At 39.0% G+C, this 24,833-nt stretch overlaps 1 protein-coding gene across 1 annotated transcript; it reads right to left on the minus strand.

The window, feature by feature from the left end:
• Positions 1-192: 192 nt before the first annotated feature.
• LOC110957820 (MAM domain-containing protein 2-like) lies at positions 193-23,266 on the minus strand. Its single transcript, XM_022204025.2, has 15 exons — positions 22,757-23,266; positions 22,536-22,646; positions 16,259-16,539; positions 14,310-14,394; positions 14,019-14,156; positions 12,856-13,133; positions 11,269-11,362; positions 10,757-10,903; positions 8,972-9,091; positions 8,671-8,816; positions 7,135-7,231; positions 5,519-5,677; positions 2,842-3,095; positions 611-695; positions 193-539 (listed from the first exon to the last, which is right to left on the minus strand). Exons 1-15 carry the CDS (start codon positions 22,785-22,787, stop codon positions 493-495), a joined length of 2,073 nt encoding a protein of 690 aa, XP_022059717.2. The 5' UTR covers positions 22,788-23,266; the 3' UTR covers positions 193-492.
• Positions 23,267-24,833: the final 1,567 nt, after the last annotated feature.

Consider the following 24,833-nt stretch of genomic DNA (forward strand, 5'->3'; position numbering starts at 1 on the left):
AACTCATATTTCTTGGGTCTTGCTCAGTCATACCTGCAATATTGACCTTTTAATACCAATATCAACCTTTATTTTCTAAAAATTTTTTTCTGTTTTTCTAGTATGCTACACTGTATTCCCACTAGGTGACAGCAGTATCAAGTATTTCTTGTGTCCTGCAAATTATGAGTGAAAGAAAAACAAAAAGCCATGTTTGGAAGAACCTTCTCGCTTTATTAGAGCAATGAGCATTAATCTAATGCATATAAATGTTAAGAAAAACACAGTTTAACACGCTCTCTGTTGCTACAGTGCAGAGAGGAATGCCGACATCTGATATGTGCTGCTCCATAAAGAAAAACAAACTACATTAGAAGTTTCCGTTGTCTACATGTTCGGACTGACATGTAGGAGTCAGGAGTCGGCAACGCTTTGAGTTGCCTCTGTTGTGCAAAAACAAATGTAGGGAGGGGGTTCATGCATCCTACGCAGCTGGTTTCCATTCTCCCGTTTCTACTCGATCTCATTGGAGGTTCCCACGCTGGCCATGATCTCCATTTCTGCAGAGGAACAAACAGATCAGGACGCTGCTTTTCTTTAGCAGTGTTTTCAAAAGTAATCATTTGTTTACCTGGGCAGGGTCCACCTTCCAGGATAATGTCATCAATGGCGATGTCACTCCTGACTGAAGAACCCCTGATTGCCTCCAACACGATCTGGGACAGAAACACAAAGTTTTTTTAGCTGCTTAACAGTTTCAAGCCTTTTTGAGGGTGAGGTTAGCCTGAAGGTGGTGCTAAAATAAAAGTTATGCCGTCAAAATGAAGAGATTCGTCCACTTGCAAGCAAGAATGTGGAGAGCAACAGGGCCCTGCCTTATTTCTCAGTTTGTCAATTCCTCTCCTCAACTCTTCTCACTGCATTTAAAGTCCTTGATACCTGACAGATGAAAAGTTAATGAGTGGAGGCAACAGGCTTTTACCAAAATGAGACTCTCATTTTAAAGCAACGTCCTCACTAATGGCTTCTCCGAAAAGCCTCTTCTCTTCTTGAGTTGCATTTCAGGAACTGAGAAACCCTTCAGGGTAGAATGTTGAAATCAATTAGAGGTCATGAGGAGGCTCAGATTAGCAGAGAAGTGAGATGAGCTTTAACTGTGGTAGAACACCTGTAGAAGAGTGAGGTTTGGCCTGGTTGCTTCGCTGGAGGAAAGGTCATAGGGTCAATGAAATTAAAAGATTTGTTTGTTTTAGGAGCATGAATGTGCAGCACAAACTTTGGGTGAGCACACCTAGACAAGTTGTTTGGGAAAGTGACAAATGTTGAGGTACCAAAAGCAGCAATTGTCTTCTCTTAATTTTGCTTCATTTTCCAGCCTGAAATCGGAGAACTTGCTCAGGTTTCCTCACTCATCATCAAAGCAGTAGCTCATTGGACCATGTAAGAAAAGAAGATGACGAAGAGAATGCCACCGTTAAAAGAACCTAATATTAAATCATGATGAGTTCACCAGAAGACGTGTGGAAGAGTCTGAAGTCAACTGGAAGAAGTTTTTTTGGACTGATAAGTTTTTTTTTCAACAGTGTCTTTCTCTTTGTCACTCTCCCATAAAGCTTTGACTGGTGAAGAACAGTTGGTATATGAACAGTCTCTCCCATCTCAGCTGCTGAAGCTTGTAACTCCTTCAGAGGAAGTCATAGGTGTCTTGGTGGATTTACACGTGCCATATTCCTTCCATTTTTAATGACTGACTGAACTGGACACCAAGGAATATTCTGGGACTTGGAAATTTTCATGTGTGCATCCCTTTGGGCGGCATGGCTCAGTTGGTAGAGTGGCTGTCTTGCAATCGAAGGGTTGCCAGTTTGATCCTCGGCTCATCGTGCTCATGTCGAGGTGTCCCTGAGCAAGACACTGAACCCCTAATTGCCCCTGATGGGTTGTGGTTAGCGCCTTGCATGGCAGCTTCCGCCATGCATGGGTGAATGTGATGTATCTTGTAAAGCGCTTTGGGTACCTTGCAGGTATAGTAAAGCGCTATACAAATACAGCCCATTTACCTTGACCTGTGTTATTCAGTAATCTTTTTCACAGAATTATTTGGAGTGATCTTTAGTCTTCATGGTGTCGTTCTGTCCAGGATCCAGGAATGGATCTTCTAGAGACACGAGACATATTCACTGATGTCAGATCATTTCATTCATTGTGTAACTTCTGGCACCAGTTGGCTGCACATGTGCTAAATTAGGTGAGTCACTTTAAAGAAGGTGAATATTTAAACACAAATTTAACATTTTCTGTTTTCACTTTAGCATGAAAGAGTCTCTTTTTTGCAAATTCTTGTAGAAAAACACAAATCAAATGATTCAGTGTTGAAAAGCCATAAAAGGGGAAAACTTCTGAGAGGGTTGAACCCTTTTTATAGGCACTGTATATTTTGTACTCTTAAAAATATAGTTATTTTAAGAGCATGTTATTCATGTGCCATTCATCAATCCTTGCGTCTCTTCGCTACAGTTCGGTCTCTGGACAAAGGATCAGGAGGTCAGAGGATCAAACCCTAAAGCTGCCATTCCAAGGCTGCTGTACCATGGCTGACCCTGCGTTCTGACCCCAAATAGGATATGCAAGAACATTTCACAATGCTGTAAGAAAGTATTTGTGAAATTAAAGGCTTCTTCTTCTCGAGTGTCACGACTGAGGAAAGCGAGGATCCATGTGAGCCAAATGGAACAAACTTCATCAGTTTCCACCATGGGCTGATTGATGAATTTGCATTCTTGAACCTGGAAAGTCTAAAAGTCTAAATATAAACCAGACTATCATTAAAAGCCATGAGGAGAGGCTTCATTCCGCTCTTGCCTGATGCTGGCTGTCGCACTGGTACTCCACTTGGGCCCTCAGCCAGGCGATGCTCTGCTCGCCGCTCCGTTGCCACAGCAACCCGTCCTCTCCATCCTTGTGGATGTGAACTCTGAGCTGGCCTGTTCCCGAGCCGTACATGTGGTAGAAGAACCGGAGACACTGAGGGCCTCTGGTTCCCCTGAGAGGACGAGACAGCAGGCGGGCGTTCTGACCGGGCAGCATGGGGGATGCCTCCATGTACAGGTAGTATCCTGGCAGGTAAGAGGGAGTTTAGTTCAGTTCGGTTTTATTTATATAGCACCAATTACTGGTCAAATTGTCTCAAGATGCTTTACAGAACCCATATGTGTGACCCCCCTGAGCAAGCCCTAAGGCGCCAGTGGCAAGAAAAATACCCTTTTAACAGGGAAAAAACCTTGAGCACAACCTGGCTCTAAATGTATGTTTACAGGTTTATAATGGGCTCATTCCATCTAAAATCAGCAAATTTCTAGAACAATCTCTGCTCTGCCATTTCTGATTTGCCTGGAATTTTTTACAACATACATATTGATATTTAAAAGGATATTTGTGAAATTTTAGCTTGACATACCGTATTTTCACGACTATAAGGCGCACATAAAAGTCTTAGATTTTCTTCAAATTGTGCGGCGCGCCCTATGGTACAGTGCGTCCTGTGTGTGTTGTTGTTGTTGTAAGGCGGACGTAGACCAGGTGGTTTTTTCCACGCATCACCATCGCTGTTGATCTGTGACTCTATGCGTGCCCATCTCACAGCCGATGTGAAAAAACAAGTGAAGCAAATGAACTCTGAGCTTGCTGTCATTCCGGGAGGCCTGACAAAGGAACTCCAACTGCTGGACATCGGTGTGAACCGGCCGTTCAAAGTAAGGCTGCGAGCGGCGTGGGAGCGATGGATGACCGATGGAGACCACAGTTTCACTAAGAGTGGAAGGCAGCGCCGGGCGAGTTACGCCACAGTTTGCCAATGGATTGTAGATGCTCGGGCTAACGTGTCTGCTGGCACTGTTGTTCGAGCTTTCGCAAAAGCCGGCATCATTTCCGAGGCGCCGCACGGCACGGAAAGTGACTCTGACAGTGAAGAAAGTGAGCCTGGCATGTTTGATGGAGGTTTAGCGCAGCTGTTCAATTCAGAAACAGAGGATGAGGACTTCCATGGGTTTGATTGATGACGATTACCGGTAAAAAAAAAAAATGTGAATACCAAACTCAGTTTTGCTCCCGCTCTATTTTTAAATACGCACACTTGTGTGCTTGTTTAATCCGTGTGTTTTACCATGCCCGCGACTATTGATTAAAAAAATGTTAGTACTTTGTAATCAATACTTAAATAAAGCACAACCAAACTCAGTTTTGCTCTCGCTCTATTTTTAAATACGCACACTTGTATGCTTGTGTGTGTGTTGTTGTTGTAAGACCGACGTAGTAGAGGACACTATGAGAACGTTAAAGGGGGAAGTGTGGGCGTGGATTGTATATAAAACCCTCGCCATATAATCAGGTGCGCCTTATGTGTGTGTTAAATACAGTAATGGCACACATAACTGAGACTGCGCCTTTTGGTACAGTGCGCCTTTTGGTCGTGAAAATACGGTAAGTACTTTCAGAGATAATTGCAAAAAAAAAAAAAGCCTGTCAACCCACTTACTGCCCATTTTTTTGCACATTGAAATCTGAGGCTGTTTGATCAACAATATCCCAGGAACTGATAAAAGTGTGACAGTTTAAGTCTTATTCTCATCATGTCATTGATTCAGAATCTAAAATATTGGACAAGTGGATCAACCATCTCTGATTATGGTGAGTTGGAATATGAAAACAAATTGAAGCTGTCATGAGAAGTCCCACCCTTGAGCTCATATTAACAAAACAAAGGATGATCCAGAAATGTGCTAGATCTGGAGTTTTAAAGTTGCTCTCCAAATACAACTAAGAAAACATTCTTTTCAGTATGGATATAGTTGTTATTTCATAATATACTGATGTGACCAAGTCTGCTTATTCTGATGATGACTGTGTTCAGTGTTTGATATATTTTTGCTTGTCAAATGTGCTTAATCTGTTATGAAAGTTAAAGGAAAATAATTTATTTTTCGATTTTTGTGATTTGATATGTTAAAAAAACTAATCTATATGTTTTGTTTTGTGTTACTGTGACACATGGTTCATAAAATATCACTAGCTGATTTCTGCATTATCAATTGTTTTGTTCATGTGAGCTCAGAAATGAGACTTTTTGTGATGGCTTCAATTTTTAAATCTAAGATTACGTGATCTACTTGTCAAATATTGTACATTCTGAGTAAATGACATGATGAGAAATATAACCCAAACTTATATCTTATCTTTTTATCTTATCTAATAGTTCCACAGATATTGTTGTTCAAACAGCCTCAAATTTCAACATGCGAGGCAATTTTAAAAATAGGTTATCTTAGAAAGTATTTGATACATCAAGCTAAAACTTCACAGATAGCATTTTAAATGTTTTTATTTTATGTTTAAAACATTTCAAGCAAATCAGAGAAGGCTGAGTAGAACATCCCTGAGGATCTGAGATGGAATAACCAAACGCTGACTTCCAGTTACGCTGTGATGAACCTTTATGTGTTTTTGTGCTACAGAAGAGATCTGAAGCAGAGTCGACCCTCACCCAGTCCGGTGGTGTGATCTGCTCTGGGTCCGGTGTACGATGTCGGGGTGTTTCCTCTCCTCCACTCCCAGTCACCAGCATCACTCAGCTTATCCTGAGTGTAACCACAAAGTCCTGCTTCAAAGTCACAGTGTCCAGGGAGAGGCGACGACGACGAACCTGCAGGAGGAAAATTATAAAATTAAACGGCAGTTCATTGTGACTGTACAAAGTAAGCAAAAAGTATTTTCTCTTGGTTTTTGGCTGCATCTCTAGATGATATAACCAAATACTGACTTTTTAAATTTCTTGACTGACTGGAAACATCAAGCTGGTGTTGTTTTCTTGGGTTTTATTCTGTTTATTCATGTTTTATTTTGACATTTCCTGTCCTTGTGTGCCTTATTTTGCTTCACTTCCTCCAGTTATCTGTGTTTCCCTCCTCTTTTGATTTCCCTGATTAGTTTCACCTTTATCTTGTCTCCCTAATCAGTTCTTTGTGTATAAATAGTCTTGTCTTCCACAACTGTTTGAATTTCCTTCTCTGTTTCTGGTTTGTGTTTTGGACTTTTCGAGTTTTCTCACCAAGTAATCGTATTTTGCATTTCGACTTTTGGTTTCTCTCAACTTCTGACCTTTGATTCTCATTTGGACGTTTAGTTTGGATTTTTTGCCTGGACTTCCAACTATCTTTTCTTTGTTTTCTCGCCATCCTGTCTTTCAACTTTTTGTGAGTAACTTTTGTTTGATTAGAATTTCTTTTTCCACAGGCTGCCTGCCGTGTTTGGATCCATATCTGAACACTCAATGACAACTTTGTTAATGTTGAATGAGTTTGTCTGTATTTACTCAACGAATAGTCCTTTGCAGCTATCAGCCACCCAAAACAAACAAGTAAGGAGTTTATTTACTCTGCACAAAAGGGTTTTTCTCAGGGCCAATACCTACTGCTTCCTGTGCACTGTAGATCCAGATTCCTGTTATCAAATGTTTAAAGTACAATTATTGTTGCCGAAAATATTAAAGTAGATACTTTATTCACCCACTTAGAGAAACTCAAGGTATCCAGTATTTCACACGTTATATTAAAGAAAATTAAGGAAACCACTGTGCAAAAGAACCTGCAATTAACGTGGAAATCATGCTGGTTGAAGACATAGGGTGGCAAAATTGCTGGTATTTACAATAAAGGTGCAAAATTAATGTGGTTTACCATGAAAAAGACTAGTACAGTATATAAATGTGAAAAAATAGGAAGAAGAATGAAGGACGGGTACTTGGGATTTATGGGTTTTTAGGTTAAAAAAGTAGTTGATATTGTCCTTAAGTGACACAAATTCCCAAATAAATCTTACAGAAACCCATATTGGAAAGTTGAGACTTCTAAACCAGCCTGTGTTTTTCATTAAAAACAGGCTAGACTCTCAGAATGCTTAGTCATTCTCCAAAAAAAAAAATCACATCTGCCGAATTCTTGTGTTTACTTTAATGCAAAATGTAGTGTTGTGGTGACCATGTGGCGCTGTTGGATGTAAGATCTTGAGTGTTTTCCCATTTTAAAGTCAAGTACAACCAGCTTCTACCCTGACAAGCTTCCACATTAAGAGTATTTTTAAAAATGCAGATGTTTAGTTTACCTGCTGTTAGCTCACAGTCCCCGAAGCTCAAACTGATGTCGTCCAACGCCACCGATCCACAATCCCAGAAGCTCCTGCAGGTGCTGACGAAAACCACCTGAACAGTGAGCAGAGACGTCAGCATTACAAAGCCAGTGGAACATTTCCTGTTTTTTATAACCATTAATTGTTTACAGAGCAGTTCCAGAATAGAGCCCAAACCACAGACACTATGTCTGGGTTGTTGTTCGTCAGACTCTTGAATCTTTTGTCAGGATGAAAAGAAACCATCAGTACAGGAACAAAAGACCAATGTGGGGAAGTCCCTTGAGTGTTTTGGCATCTGGATGAAATCAATTCCATCATGCAGAGCCCATCATGATGATAATGGAGTCCTGAAACAGCATTTGTTTGGTAGCCAAAATAAAACTCAGAACCCTGAAGGCTCCAACACCAAAACAAGGTTGTACTTGAGGTTTGTTTCAGTATTTGGTGTTTCCATCTGTTTAGCCTGTTTGCTCATCTCCCTTCACTGTATTCATTCATCTTCTTACTATTTTTTGATGATCCCTCTGATGGTTCATTGAGGTTTAAGTTTCTTAAAGACCTCCTCTGGTGAAAATCCTTTTTTTTTTTACCTTGGCAACATGTCCATGTGGTATTTTGTTTCATAAGATTTTAGAGCAAAACAAGCAGTTGAACATTTCAGAGCGTGGATTTAAACTATCCAGGGATGCCAAACACACTCTAGTATTTTGTTATTAGGGAGATGTATGGAGGAAAATTCTTTTTATATGGAATTCGATTGGCTTGTTTATAAAATATGGGTCTTGTAATGGTTTTAATTGGTCTATCCACACTTTGTACCATGTTAAATTCGCAGGCAAAGTGCTGGTTGCCATATATGATTGTTAATTCTTATATATTGTTGTGTTTTTAGTAGTTGTCAGGCTAGCTGGTGAGTGTTGTTTGGAGATTAAAGTGGTGTTGGCCTTCGATAGCAGCAATGGTTTTTCCATTTGCTGTGATTGGATTTATGTTTTTCTGTTGAAGAACTGGTGTTAGTTTGAGTGTTTTCTGGAACAAAATGTAGAATTAAGTTCATTTTGTACATATTTTTGGTTACTGGTTCTCTGGTAGCACACTTGAATTAGCAGACAACAGAAACACCTCTGGACTTTTAGCATTAGTGACCCTGATTTTCATAAATTAGCCTGTAGTAGTAGTTATTGTGTGGGCACACTAGCTTCCAGTCTTCTTCCAACTTTTTTCCCCTTTTGCACCATTTATCCTTTCCTTTTCTTCCATCCAGCCTTCACATTTCTTTATTTTTCCTTCATTCCACTTGGGCTTGATTATTCCCTTATTCTGCTTGCTCTTACTTTCACTATTTTCTTTCCTCCTTCCTTTTCTTCTTTCATTTTCCTTCCTGTTTCTTCCCTTCATTCACTCTTTCCCCTTTTCTTTCACCCCCCTGTTTATTTTCGCACTCATCCTCCGTTGATTTTCCATCCACATTCAGACTTGAAGCGATATTTCCACTTCTTCTGGTCTAACCTTGGCAGGCTGCGACGTCTGGAAGGTGACGTCTGCCGCGATCCAGATTCCCCTCGACTTCTCGCCCTGAGTCCAGATCTTCTCTTTGCTGTCGCTCTGCTGCAGCAGCAGATAAACAGCCAGAGCCTGGTCCGTCTGGTTGAAGCCTGCAGTGGAAGCCAGGAGTTATTTCTGGTGGGTGAGTCAGTCAGATGCAGTGAAACATTCACACATGGACTCAAACACCACCAAGATCAAACACAGGAAACAAAGAGCGTTGATGATTTTCTATCAGTCTGGCGAGCTGCTGGGTGCCGCTCACCCCTCAGGGAGAAGTAGAATCTGAGGCAGTACTTCATGTTCGCTGGCAGAGTCGGACCAACCAGGCGGCTAACGTAGCCGGAGCGTGGGCCGAGCCGGGAGTGGGCCAACAGGAAAGATCCTGGAAGCAGAAGACATGTTTTGTTTTCTTGCAGAACTCAGTGTCTTCCTCTAAAGCTACTGGCCATTAATGCTTCAGTTTAACTCCCTTTAAACAGTTTATTAGCTGCCTATTTATTTTATCCTCTTTCACATCTGCATCCAGCGGTTTGTTTGTTCTTTAAATCTGCATATGAGTCAATATATAATTGTGGGACTTTCTGTGTCATAGTTGACATTTTTGGTGTTTTCAGACCTAAAATCAACATGGCCGCCTAAAACCAAACACCACGTGGCATTTTTAGAGAACGATTCTTCTAATTATTATAGTATATACAATTGAGTAAAATTGAAAGTTATTTGCAAAGATATTGTAGTAAACCTGTTGACATGCCATAAATCCACACTTGACCCACACACTACTTTATATTAAATAACTCAGAAAGCCTTGGAGTCTTTCAGTCTTTCCTTCAGGAGGAAGTGACATCATGTGGAGCAGGTCATGTGATCTGGAATTAACACACTTCCTTGAGAGGTGTTTTTGTAATGGGGAACTTAGTTGAAAGGGATTTAATTTGTTATTTTCCATATAAAATGTGATATATTGCCAAAAAAGAAATATCTGTCATGATTATCATGATTAATAGAAAGAACACAGTCAAAACAATTACTGAATCAGCTCATTTTATTATTGTTTAGCTAATTAGAAAATGGTTGTTATTAAATTTGAATGGTTATTTAGTTGACATTTCAGTGATATCCAGTCATTTTTTTTATTATTAAATGATTGTTTACATAAAAAAAAATAATTATGGAATTTGTAAAGACATGATCATAATGAACACTGAAAACATTGTTGTTGTTTTTTTTTAACTTTTATTTTAAAAAAATGTATGCAAGATATGTCCCATGGACTTCAAAAGTCCCTCAATTATATATTGACCCATATATGTTTTTTGTTTTGATTGCAAGCTGATTAACACACAGCCAAGACCAAATCACTGGCTTATCAAGTTGTAATGGCTTTCATGTTGGTAAAAAACACACATATCCAGTGTAACCGGTGTTTACAATTAGCTAAAAAAATCCAATATTCTGCAAAATCTGTGGCTGCTCAATGCTCCACTGTGTTCACCAGTTAGTAGTTAACTGAGTCTGTCTGGTAGGAGGTGGAAATGTTTACTGACCCAGACAGTTAATGTGCTGCACAACCAAAGCTATGACTTAAAGGAAGCAGTGAATGAATGATTTCAGCATCTGTCCAGTCATTTGGCTCAGCGATACCTCTTATTTAGCTCTGCACAGCTGTAACTGTGTCAGTCTGTTATGTAACAGAAGCAAAGCTCCTGTTATTATTCCTCTTAGTCTTGTTTCTTGTCAAAACAGGCTGTTTATGACTGAATTCACTCAACTGTGCAGATTCAGACAGTGGCTAATGTAGCCCTGATGCTCTACAGGTCTATGGAGGCCCGGTAGCTCCAGAATTCATAGATTATTTTTTTATTTTCAATCTTGTAGTCCTCTGGAACTACAAAAGGCTTCGTACAGCTTATTTGCACTCGTTGTTGGACTCCCCAAGACCTGCATGCAAATTTCTGAAGTGGAAAATCAGTGCAGTTTCCATTTAGTGAAGGTTTAGGTATTATATGACCTACAAAATCCACACAATCAGCTACTTTGCTCAGACCTGCCCCTGTGGTGTGGTCTCCATTCCTAAATATGTTGGGCTTCACAGACACTCTCCTCCACGATGAACCTAATATCTCATCCTGGATGTAGCGGCAGAAACCGGACTCGAAATCACAGTTGGCGATGGAAAGGTCGAAGGTCGGCTCTGTGGAACAAAAGCACAAAAGCAACAGTTAAATGTGGACAAAAACCACTTCTACTGCTCCTGTTCCACACCTTTAGAAAGATTCACATTGGCATTGCATTTGTTATGGGTATTTACAGATCCCAGAGGAGGAATTTTTCAGTCACCTCAGGACAAACTCGGTATTTTGATCCTTCACTGAATGCAAACCTCTAAAGCTGGATCTGTCAAACATCTCATTGCAGCTTCTATGCAGCTAGTCCTTTTGAAATCCAGATTTATTATTATATAGCTGACTTCCAACGTTGGCCAGAAAGCTTTACCTCATAACTAAGATGTTTTATTAGCGACTTTAACATGGGAACAGTGGTTTGACTTCAGCTCACCGGTGTCTGTGCTGCAAAAGTCTGGAGAAAAGGAAATGTCATCAAGTGCAACACGTCCGCCTCTTTGGCTGTTAAACGCCACTTCAAAGACGACCTGAAGGAAAAGACACACACGGAGACAGAAAGTCATAAACACAGCTGCACGCATGATGTGCACACGGATGCAAACACGTTCAGATTTGCATTTTAAATATTACTGTACAGTTTTGTTCAACTCATTAGTTTGTACAATTATAACTAGCTAACTGAGAAACTCTAAAAACAAATGATGTAGTTGCCACGTTATTAGGCACACCTGTACCATTTATTACAATTCCATACAGTTTATATTTCTGTCATACTGGACCACATTATTTAGATTTTTGTCCGTCTGGTTTCTATACACAAGAAGGGGCCCAATTTTACTTACCTTCTAAAATAAACTACAGTCCAGTCACAACTATGATCTTTAAGCTAAAACATTTAATTTAATTTAATTAACACCATGATGACAATTGCAGGGAAATAGTACAATTATTTTTCCCAGAATGCTCGTCAGTGAATTTTCAGAATGTTAAAAATAGCGTCGAATTTCAGCTATACTCAGTTAAAGAGTGAATACCAATGAAAACCAATACTTTACTGTACTGTAACATGAGATGTGACAATAATGACTATAAAACAAATCTATATGCACAATATTGGGCTGTTCCAACTACACGTGTCTCAGAAAACAACATAAGTAATTTTCTTATATCACAATTTTAAAGCTTCCAAACTGATACTATCACGAGAAATTTACTTGGATTATGTCACTTTCAGTAGCACAATGACCAGCCTGTAGGTGCATAGCATTTACGTCAGCCATCATGTAAAACTGCAGGGGAAATGAAGAAAATTGCAGCCAACAGAATTCAGTGCAGAATGGCTGATGCCACGCCAAATGTGGCACAAGTTGCCATGTTTCATTAACTGTTCACCATTTTACCTTCCTCAAGCACAGTTGAAACTTGATGACCTTTCCAAATGCAAGATTTCCCAGTTTTAATGTTGCCATTGGCTGCAGTGGTTGCAGTAGTTGTTTGTTAGGGACAGGCTTTAACGCAAACCAACTACTGGACTACAAACTTCTGTATGGTAGGTGGCCCCTAAATGTGGGTTATCACTGAAGGTAGACCTGAACATGCTTTTAGCTGAAATCTACAAACTAATCTGCTGTAAAAAGTGACGATCACAAACCATATTTCTTGTGACGGCTCATTTTTTGTGATATCTTGGGTTAGAACAGACCATAAGACTAATAGAGAGTCAGTAAGCTGCCTACACATCAAAATACTACCACAGTATGCTACCTGACACAGGAGTTTCTAACTTAAGTATCTATCTACAAGGGTCTAAATTACATTAGCCACCATGAGCTTCTGGTAATTCCAGACAACTTGAGGCTGCAGTAGGAAAACCTCTAAGTCTATTGAACTGACTTTAGTTACTTACTACAACTGATTCACTGACCTTTACACTTGAAGGAAGGTAAATGTGTTGTCACCGTCTTAAAAAGTCTGTCAGTTTATGAAAAAGTCTTCGCATAAAGCTTCACCATGTACTGACCTGTACTGAGTATGGTGCTTTCAGGTCCAACTGAACAGGTATCCACTCTCCTACAGTCTCGCCCCAGTCATCCTGGTTGTCCTGACCCGCTCTCCACAGCTCCTGGTACTGACCCAGTCGGTCCCGGGTAAAGACGGAGAACAGGTTTCCTCTCTCCTCGCTACGTTGGTACTGGAAACTCAGGCAGCCGGACATTGGCACTGTGGTCATGGGAGTCACCAGTTTAGCCACTTCTTTGAACGTCTCGGCGTAGACGGAGTCCACATACATGAAGTGACCTGAGAAGAGTTCAGAGACTTCAATCCAACAGTCCAGTAAGCATCATCTACCACTACATTGAAGTTTTTAGTTGTCTAGATTGCATAGTTTGGTGTTTTGTGTATTTCACAGCACTTAAATCACCATATTTCATTCTGAAAATGGGTTTAATTACATGTTTACCGTTCTAAAAGTTAGTGTTATCTGTTGGTCTCTACTTTGTAGAGGCATTTAAAATTATGCTGGCTACTTGTATAAAGACAGAAACAAGCAGAGATGGCATCATATTACAAGAGACATATATAGAAATGTGGAAAGTATTGAGAGATAAGCTAATATGTTGTTGGTTCTGACAGAAACTGCCTTCAACCACCACTGACTGCTTGCTCAAAGGGAATCCAATGGCAACTTTCAATTGCTAGGTTCTCTGTTCTTTAGCTAAAATTCGTAAGGTCTTTACCTTACGATGTGAAGTGCTATGAGATGACATATGAAGAGTTCATTTGCAAAAACAGATTACTCCGTTTTGATAAATTTTCAGAAAACCTTTTTTTTATTTTTTACTTGAGACAATATCAATCAAACTGAAGTTGAGTGGATTTGACTCAGTAGAAAATACAAGACAAAATAGAGAAAAAATAAATTATTAGTGTTTTTATTATTATTAAGTAAACAATAAAAAATGAGTTTTCTGAAAACAGAGTTAGCTGTTTTTGCACATCAACTCTTCATATGTTGTGAACGTCGTATAAGTAAAATAAAATCGAATTTTATTGATTTCTGTATTTCCATTACATTTCCTTTAAGGTTGGGAGTAAATGTTGATGAAATACACTTAAATGAAGGCTCATTTAATCTAAAATGAACACCTGATTGGGTATAAATACAGTGGAAATCCCACTCACCTGTCTTGTTGTTGTAAGTGTGATCATTTGGTATGTTGTTGAGAAGCAGCTGGACTCCACCTCCTCCCACATACCAGTTTACGTTGGCGTTCCACTGGTTGCTGTATCCGCACAGGTGAGACTCCTCAAAATCACACTCTAAAAGGAAACCAGCAACAGAACGTCCATTATATGGGTGCGTGCGAAAGGTTTTCATGCATGCAGATGGCTTTTATCCAGACATATGTGGATCTTGTTTTCCTTTTTGTTTAAACAGAAATGTGCGAGTGATGTATGAGTGAAGTCACCGACCAAGGCAGTATCCGGGGCTGATGTGGATCTCAAATATGGCCACGCTACTCCCAGCAGTCGGCCCAGGTTTACCTTCGATAACAACCTAATCAACAACACATGTTCAGTTAATACCCGCAATAAGGAGTGACACCGTAATGACATCATACAGGGTCGAAAACAGTGCACACACGAAACGTACAGAATGTAATTTACTGGTGAAAGTTCTGTTGAGCAGCAGGTTTGATGTGAAAGCAGAGTCGACACACAGGAATACAGAGGTATTTGTTAAAGTATGAGCTCAGGCCCTGTACGTGTGTGAGGTAGAGTCAGTTTGCAGAAAAATTGCTGCTGAGAAGGGAGTTCATGAGAAACTGAACTACATAGTAAATGTGCCGTAAACACCAAAACTATAAGCTAATGGACGCTAAAGAGCACCACAGTACCGTGACCAGTAACACCCTATTTTTCATTGCTGTTGCTTGTCTTTCGTAATATACTGTATATATTAGTATACAGTATCTTAGCTACAGTCTAGTTTCCAAACAAGAATAGTGAACACATAAAACATACAGTATGTAAGCATAACACACATTAACATAAACAAACAATACTATAGCAGGCTATATACTATGCCTGAATACACTATAAACTGCTTTATTTGATCACTAGAAAGTTAAAGTTTCACAAAGACACACCTTTGCTGTTGCCAAAGATGTCCACAAAGTAATGTGTATTTGCACAATATGACTGTCTGATCCATATTAAAGCAGCTGTAGATGTGAAGAAACTCGGTAGTAATCAGGTTTTGGTATGCAACAATCACTTCGAGGTGTCTGAACTTATGCTTGTGAAACTATAAAGCCTGGCTAGCTTTTTCCATCTGTTTCCAGCCTTTATGCTAAGCTAAGCTAACTGCACCCTGACTCCAGCTCTCTGCTAGATCTTGAAAGGAAGCAAATAAACATGTTTTCGAAATGTCAAAGTGTTACTTCTGTAAGAAACACAAAGTGAGTAAAGCTTTTTTAACCAAAATAATGGTAAAAAAGTTATTTTTCTTATGGCCGTTTGAGCTTTGAAAAGCAAACTGTCACTTCTGTGCCAGGTCAAGGCTGTGCGAGTTTGTTGTTTTGAGGAAATGGAAGAACACTTTAGCAGTCAGTGTGAAGTCTAAACCTCTGAAGCATTAATTTATTTCACCATGTTTATGTGCTGAGGGGCCCACACATAGCACAGGTCTGGCTCCAAATCATGTAGGTCGAGACCCCGTCACAGTTAACCCTGCCTCTGCATATGATGTAAACCATCTGCTGTGCTACTCTCACAGTGTTTGGACAATGATTACACACTTCGCATTGGCCTCCATTTGGGTGTACATGCATAATGTCAACCTATATCTGTGGTAGCAACAAGACGCTGAAATGTTTTCTGCATCGCTGCTGTTGTTTTAAGTTAAAGCAGGTCGGAAAATCAGCTGGGATTCTTTTAGTCTTTGACATTCTAAAAACAGATATATAATAATAGTTTGTCTTATTTATGTCTTGTGATCCAATCCAAAAATTTGGTTTTCCATTTCACCTGTTTTGAACTTGTTGTCCTTCACTAAGCAAAATTACAACTTTATTCCCACAATATTGCACCTTTATCTTGCATGACTTCAAATTTATTTCAAAATATTATCAGTTTTTATTTGCTTTTAATCTATAAATGGTGTGGCGATGGGAGTGAGCACTGAGGAGAGCAAAACTGTTGCTTTTAGAACCACTTGAAAGTCTGCTGTTGTACTGTATATGCTAACCTTGTGGCCAGATAGAGGTTTAGTTTACATAATGTAATGGACGCTCTTGACTGAAATGTGCATCCATATTTGAGGATTTTCCATTTTTGACCCTGAAGGACCTTTTTCTCTGCTGTTATCACATTTCCAGCTTGTTAAACAACAATAAATCACTATCTAAAGGTATTTTTACCCTGTAGGGCTCAGTGCTGTTCTGCAGGTCCATGCTTGAGATGACCCAGCTGTCAGACGGTTCCTGGCTGCTCCACAGCGGTTTATCAAAACTCTCTCCGTTGGTGCGTTTCAGAACCTCCAGGCTTCCTGACCCGGTGATCTGGTAGACGAGCCTCATGCAGCTCCACTCGGTGTGCTCCAGAACCGGACTCTGCAGAACCCCTGTGGTCTCCCTCTGTGGTTCTGCACCTGAACCGGCCTCCTGGTCGCTGGTGGCGCCGTCCACTGCAACAAAACGGCCTAAAAAAAGGTGAATCAGATGCATGAAACTGTAAAGCTTTTAACACATATGCAGCATTTGGTTCAGCAAGACATAATGACTACAAATCAGGTTTTCTAAGGGATTTATTAATGTCTTCCAGTCCACTATTGCTTTTCATTACCTCCGCTAAGGAGGTTATGTGACACCAGGCGTTTGTGTGTCTGTCTGTCTGTCTGTTAGCAAGATAACTCAAAAACGCCTGGGCAGATTCACATGAAATTTTGAGGGGATGTAGACTATGGTAAGAGGAAGAGCTGATTTAATTTTGGTGGCAATCTGGAAAGGATCCTGGATTCTGGATCACTTTGAATTTTTTAGTATGTTTTAGTATGTGGTCCAAAATATGACAAAAACATCATAGGTTAGTATGTCGTCCAACAAGTTGGAGCAAGGTGTCCAGATAGCTCAACTGGTTAAGAAGGTGATTCATAAACAGAACTGTGTCAGAGACACAGGTTTGATTCCAGCTCATGATCCTTTACTGCATGGGTTTCCTGTTTTCCTCTCTATCCTTGGCGGAGGTCTGCACTCTTTGAGTGCTTTTCTAGTTTATTACTGCAAACAAAGAAAGCTGCTTAAGACAGTGTTTGCAGGGCCCCATGCTATGTAAAAGTTTAAAACACTGCAAGTAGTATGAAAAGTTGCATAAATATCTGATCTAAGAATCCACAGATTATTACTCCAGCAAGGAATGCGGTGGAGTTATGTGACGATTGGTGTTTATTTGTCTGTCTGTCCATCTGTTAGCAACATTACTCAAAAATGGATTAACGAATTTGGATGAAATTTTAAGGGAAGGTCAGAAATGACACAAGGACCAAGTGATTAGATTTTGGCAGTGATGTGGCTTATAGTCTGGATTCAGAGATTTGTTCAAGATTTCTGTATCATTGTGAGATAGTGGCACGGTGTCACTGTAACCATGACAACAAGTGAACGCTACATCCTCTGTCTGCTGACGATCACATGATTGCGATCCTAGTACAAATCCACCGTTGCAGACTTAACAGGACTTATCCATCAGAAATCATACAAGGAACAACTGATTAAATTGTGGGAGTGTTTCCAAGTCCCATCAATTCCCACCGCCTGCTACATATTTAGGTCACTCGATTCGGTATCCATACATAATATACACATGCATAACACACACCCGTGCTCAGCGCAAGGTCATTTTGTTTGTGGGTGCATCTAAATTAAATGGTCACATTCTATGTTGCCCTGACTTCTGATATCAATAACTAATAAACAAATGCTGCATTTCTACAAAAAAAATGCTGCATTACTGACAATGTCATATGGAGGAATGAGCAGCCTTGGCGGAGTACTGTGCTCTCCGAGTGCTTTTCTTGTTGTGATTGTAGTCATTTTTATGATACCAAATTGTTGTAACAACATAATCCAGGTTTACTGGAACAAAATATACATCTGACACCTTAAAAATATGGAGCGTCCATCCTTGAAAGCAATCTGACAGCCCAATGCAATAACTCTCAGTGCCCAGATTTCACTACAGACTTCAGAGTTATGTATGTTTTTTTTGTTAGTTCCTGCATCATAATGTCATGGAGCGTTTCACCACTGTACTGAAAGCACTTACCAGTTCTTATCAGCTATACACTACAAGGCAGACAGCAGCTTACTTTACGAGATTTTAAAGAAAACAAACCAGACTTAAAGAGATGTGCAAAGAAGAAACAACATATACGAAACGAGGACACATCAACATGACAGAAGAGCTTTAAGTAGCTTATAAACACTGCTAACAGGAATGTAGGTCAACATACGACCCTTTGGTGTCAGTGAAGGTGAATTTCAGATTTTTTTTTTTTTAAATTTAAGTCCATTTTTTGAAAAGAAAATGTGTTAAAACATAAACTTTGGTCTTGTCAAGGTAGAAGCAGATTATAATTGAAATTTCTGGCCATCTTCATGGTTTTTACTTGCCCTATAGAATGCATACACAATCAGCAACACAGACGTTTGGCATGTCATGTAACTTCCAAAAGGAGGTCATGCTATAGTTCCTTATTTACACCATGTTCATAAATAGGAAAGCTAGTTCTGAGTGTTTATGAACTAATCCAAGCAAAGTCATGCAGACAGATGATGTTGGAGAAGCGACTCAACTTTGCCGCCATACAGCAAATAACATTTCTACCGTCATATTACAGCATATTAGTATTCTAACATTTGATTTCTGGCAGTACAAAATTACAACTTGGTCAAAAACCAAAGAATTGCACAGATCTGTCATGGTCTTTTTTTTGTTTTCTGTTTATTTCCTGTTATATTTTGAACATATCTTTCCTTCTGTGTTGTTTTTTTCGTTTCCTCCCTTTGTCTCTGTTTCCCTCCTTTTTTGATTGCCCTCATTGCACATGTGTCATGTGCCAATTCAGTTATCAGTGCATGAAAATTCTCGTTTTTCCCTCTGTTTTTCTCAGTTTGTCCTGTGGGCTACCTGATGTTCACCTGCCTGGTTCTCCCGATGTTCCTCACATGCATCTCAGGTTTGTGAGATGCCCCTGCCGCTTGAGCACACCAGCTCACTTATAACTCTACTAAAACATGACAACTATTCTGCACTACACAATACCAAGTTGTTATAGTGGAGTTTTTCAGTCCTACCCTTCAAGTCGACAGGATTGATTCTTTAGGTTTGTTCTGTACGAAACACCAGAAACCTGAATCTATATTTTTAAGATTATCGTTAGCTGACTGCAGTTTCATGGTGTAAATATTTAGCCATGGTGTTGACTGCTTATTTCGCAAATGGTGTAACTTCTAACATATAAAAAATGCCATGCAGTTTTTTATAGTTTTTTAACAACTATAAAAAAACTGAGATTTTTGCTGAATCTATTCAGAGCTGCAATCTGCTCTTCAGCTGGCTTCTGGTTGAAATAAAATACGTGGCATTGTTGTGAAACTTGTTTGTCCCGGCTCCATCTCGGCAACATACGACATCAATCATTTTCCAAGCAGTTTCTTTTCATATAAAAAGAACAGTACAGAAGGGAATCGTGTTCAAATCTAGATCCTGTTTATATTGGAATCTTTATCAGGAACAAGATCCAGAAAGCTCAACTTACTGAATGGGACATTCTGCATTATGATTTATGTCCAGAGTTGAGACGTAAAATCCACTTCAGCTACTCTTTTTAGCTGCAGGGCGCTCTGAGCTCTCCTCAGCGGTCTGTCATTTATTATTTGTCCCCGTGGAATGCTCTGTTGCCCGGGGCTCCTGTATCCTGACAAACACACTCACTGAGCTCAGGTCACCTTTTGCTTGGAAAATACAATTACTTCTCCTTCTATTTTTGCCAGTAAACAATTGCAATTGTTTGCAAATGTTTGTATTTACACATTTAATCGAATCAAACTTAAGTTGACTGAACAGATTGCACTCAAACTGATGTAAATCTTTATTCAGTCAGTATTGATTTTGGATTTGGAGGAAAATTCAACATAGAAAGTGCTCTGTATTTTTGATATGACTTCACCTCTCTTATGTGCACAGAAGGGAAAGTAATGAGAAGTGAATAAATGAACTGAGCAAACCAACCACAGTGACCTTTTTAACAAGCCGGCGGCAACGAGGATGGAAACAGGAAGAGAGAAAGTAGTTGACGTATCCCAGGGAGAAAAGCGACAAAACAGAAAGCGCTGAACAATTTGCAGACAAGTATGAGCGAGGATTACGGTGGGAAAAATAAAGTCTGAGGGGGTTTTTCCAACTGGGTCTGGGAGCAGGACGTTGCCATAGATGTAGGTTAGAAATAGTTATAAATTATGTTAATTTTCTTATAATTGCAGCTTACAAAATATACAGTTTGTAGAAACCAATGCTTGACTTAGGAAAAAACTGATATATAAATTGATAATCGGCTGTTTTTCTTTCTTCTGTTGCCCTAAAGCTGGTGGGTAAAATGTCTGTATAGCCTAGCTTAGCATTAAAACTGAAAATATGGCAAGAAGACAGGCTAGTCCACTCCAGAGTTAAAAAATATACCTACAGCAGCACTAAAACTCATATTGGCACAATTTTAAAACAAAATTGTATATATACCACTTTTAGAGTGAGGTTTGCATGCAAAACAATTGATCCATCCATCAGTAGGGGCTAGCAAAAATCTTTTGAAATCCTCTGATAGCTACAGCTTTTTGTTTTTGTAGTGGTGTTGTTATTGGATGAGTTGATTCGAAATAAGTACTTTTAAATTTTTTGAAGAGTTTTAACTTAAAATGCTGATGTATAATGCTGCATAATGCTTATCATCATCACAACCTTAGCTTAGCATTTTAGCAAGCAAACATTCCTAACAGTAACAGCATAGGCTACAAGACAAGACAAGATACAACAGTGGCACTGCTGATATGCTAGTTGCAGTTTAGCTGCACTTTTTTCAGTATTTAACAAATATTAGCATGCTAAATGTAGCATGCTAATATTTGTTAAATACTGAAAAAAGTGCAGCTGGCAGGAATTTAGTTTGCCTTTAAGCAAGCAAAAACAAAGTAGTTTTAGCTAAATGCTAATAAGAATGTACCACAATGGTATAGCTAATATTCTAAAAGAATGTGTAGCAGGTGTTTTGGCTTGTTAGCATGCTAATATATTTGTTAATTAATCACAAATAACAGCTGAGGCTAACAAATTGTTGTTGGCTTTGTAGATGTTTGGTCATAAACCAAAGTAGTAGACTTTGACCTGATTTAAAGTTAATTTACATCACTTTAATTCATCCTAAGGGGAAAGTAATGCTTGTCAACATATTTTACTCAAAACCAAAAGTGTCAGCATCAAGCTAACATTTGAAATGACACAAAAATTTATATTTTATCGGCTGGACAGATGCAAGAAATCATTGCATCCACCTTTTGTTGGACAGGAAATAGTTGCAGCATGTAATTAGCTTTTGCTAAGCTAGGCGAATAAACACGCAGTTGTTGTTTCTATTTGTTTGGTTGCCATTGTACATCTGAGTGACTGATTTTGGTATTAGTATAAAGACCAGTCAAGTTAGGCTCTGCAGTCGGTGCACTTTAGTATTTAAGTTAGTTTAATTGTGTTTTAATTCTGACCCACAGAGGACCACTGGGGGTCTATCTCTGCTACTGTGAAGCAAATTGTTTTTGTTATCTCATTCAGATTATTATTGTGCATGGTCCCGTACAAATAAAATAAATGTTCTAGCACATTAGGACCAAATGCCGGAATTTTATGGCCTCCAGATCAGAATTTCATCAGAATTTCCCTAGAAACTTTGTGCAGATGGAGCCAATTTATGCAGGGAATTAAGTCTGGTTGCTGAACATGAACCACCTGTGAGCCAGAACCAGCAGCTGGAATCACACCAGAACTTTTCCTGACTCTGGTGTAATTTTAATTAGGAGTTTGACAGAACTCGTCGGCCACATTGAGTTATTTTTTAGGTTTAGATGAGATTTGGAGACACTTTGGAAGTCTTTTTTAGCATCAACGTAACCTTAAAGTCTTGCTTCCTGTCACAGTTGACATGACAAGATCCTGCTGCTGCTGCTCCAACAAGCTTCAGTGTTTTTTGGCAGCCAGATGCTTCTTAATATTTGTGTGTGGACTTCACTTACCACACATTTGTTTTAAAAGTAATTGGGGGTAATGATGTTCATCAAATCTAATCTCCATTCATCTGCTGCCTTTGATCACTTTAAATCAGTTCACGGGGAAATGACTCAAATATGGGTGTGTGCAGCGCTCATTCATATCAGCTGCACTACCAGCCCGACGAGAATGCTTAAATCTGTTATTTCACTGACTCCAGATGTTCGTGGAATCAATGCGGACCAGATGGGTTCTTTTCACCAGCGTGCTTCAGTGGTACAGCCAAAACAGCACCAAATCTACCACTGTAAGAGCCAGTTAGAAACTTCTAAACTGAAAAAAAGTCAAAGGATCGAAGATGCAGCGTGGCATCTTTTAAAAAAGTACCATCATCGTGCAGCGTCCAGCTCGTAAAGTCTGCGTCTGACGTGTATCCACAGGTGTTGGACTCAAAGTTGCATGAGCCTGGCAGCAGCTGCTTGTGGGCTTGGATGGTGGCTTTTCGAGCGCAGAGAAAATGAGAAAGAGGGAATGGTAAGTATGAATCATAGCAACTGGCATCAACAGAAACATGCCCTCATGCACCAGCACTGGCACAACGTACTCACCAGCTAAAGTTAAGAGGTAGAATGGAAACATTGCAGCTTTCTATGGAAGAAAAACAAACAAAACAAACAAAAAAACACCCTCAGAGGAAATAAGTAAAAAGAAGTTCTTGCATCCAGAGTTGTGGAAAAATCAAAGAAGTTGCAGTAAAGTTTGCTTCTGAAGATTTATCTTGTGTCGGTCGGCTGAGTGTCTCTCCAGCTCTCAGACTGGCAGCACACTGCAGAGTTTCTGCAAGGAGGTGGAGATGTGGGAGTGATGAAGAGGAGGAGGAGGAGAAAAACCAGGGTCAGAGATGAGCTGATGGAAGGTAAAGAAGGAAATGGAGGGAGGAGAAAGAAGTCGGTGGCAGAACAGAGAGAGATGAGAGAGGAGGTGATGAAGGAGGAAAAAGACAGAAAAAGTTGATCAAAATATATAAACAGGAAGAATATTCTGTATTAAAACAAACAGTGATGAGTTTTACACTAAATTAAACTAACTACTGCAGAGTTAGAGGTCCAACACTTTTCTCAAGTGCATTTCAATGAGAGATTTTCAAAGTTATTCAACTCACCTACCAGATTTACTCTGCAGGTCTTAACTTTCGGGTGCTGTCACCTTAATGAGAATGAATGGGACGGTCCTTATCAGATTGTTAATTCGTTTAAACACTTAAATAGGTTTGTATTTACATTTTCTTGACATGTGACCTCTGGTGTTTGTGTGACTGTTATCTAACAGAAAACACTAGTCTCAAAACCTCTTGCACTCTTAGAAGTAGAAAAGCCTTGTGGAACCTTTAAGGGTTTCTCACCATTGCTACTGTAAAGAAACCTGTAAAATTGAAAGTGGTTTCTTGAGGAACCCCTGTAGTGGAGATTCATCAATTTTGATATCTTTAAAAATAATTAAAACATAAATACCAATTTATTTATTTATTTTTCTTTTAACTGTTTATTAGGTTTAGCTAACTATTTAATGCTTTTAGCCAAATATTAATTACTGTTACCCAGCTGTTTGCTATTTGGTGCAAACTATTTGATACTTTTAGCTACCTATTTAGTACTTTTAGCCAACTACTGTATTTGCAACATTTAGCTCAGTATTTGTTACTTTTAGCTAACTATTTACTATATTATTTGTTAACTTTAGCCAACATTTTTCTTTACATTAAGCACACCATTTAATAGTTTTACCTATCTATTTGTTTCTTTTAGCTAGCTATTTCTTAATTTTAGTAAGCTGTTTATTATGTTTAGCTAACTGTTACTTGTAGATATTTATTATTTTTAGCTGTTTATTTCCATTAGCCTACTATTTAATAGTTTTATCTAAAGATTTTAAACTTTTAACCAAATATTTAGCCAACTCTTTATAAGTTTTAGCCAACTATTTACTCCATATAACAAACTATTTATTGCGTTTAGCTAACTATTTATTACACTTAGCCAACTTTTTGTTATGTGTAGCTACTTTTATATTGCCATTAGCTAACTATTTACTACTTCTACCAACTGTTTTATACTTTTAGCTAACTGTTTATTACTTTTAGTCCCCGATTTGTTACTATTGACCATTTTGTCCCTCTGACTTCTAACAACGACCAAAATAATTTACCTTTAACCAAACCTTAAATGTAGGTAGCTGATCAGTCATTTTTAATGATCGTATGTACTGAGAACATATTCTAAATGCACAAAATAAACTACAGAATAAACTTTCTTTCAAATTTTGTCATGTTTTCATCTCTTACAACTGATTACGCCACGAGAATGAGGATTTCTTAGTTCCACTGGAGGAACATTTTAATTTTACAGCACAGGATGATGTTTCAGACAACAGCGCCCCTGTTTTAAAATTTATGGTAACAGTTTGGGGACACCTCTTAGACACCTCTTGTGGACACAAAGCGAGGTCAAATTAAAAAGGTTTGCCCAGTTTTATATGGAGGTGTGGTACCGGCTCGCATAGAACATGACCTCAACCTTAGTTTAACAATTTTAACAAGAACTGAAACTGGGAGCAAATCTTTTAATTCATTTACGTACAATTTTATGTATATGATGCCTGTTCACACAGTAAAGTCAAGACTTTATG

This window comes from Acanthochromis polyacanthus, chromosome 18, assembly GCF_021347895.1.
Source record: "Acanthochromis polyacanthus isolate Apoly-LR-REF ecotype Palm Island chromosome 18, KAUST_Apoly_ChrSc, whole genome shotgun sequence".
In the NCBI taxonomy this organism is placed as follows: Eukaryota; Metazoa; Chordata; class Actinopteri; family Pomacentridae; genus Acanthochromis; species Acanthochromis polyacanthus.

Bases quoted from the DNA above. Each gene is read 5' to 3' on its own strand.
- LOC110957820 (XM_022204025.2), bottom strand. From the start codon at position 22,787: ATGTTTCCATTCTACCTCTTAACTTTAGCTG. The intron at 14,157-14,309 runs GTCGGTGACTTC...GTTTCCTTTTAG, and splicing joins CAGCCCCGGATACTGCCTTG to AGTGTGATTTTGAGGAGTCT. The intron at 540-610 runs GTAAACAAATGA...GTTCCTCTGCAG, and splicing joins GGAAGGTGGACCCTGCCCAG to AAATGGAGATCATGGCCAGC.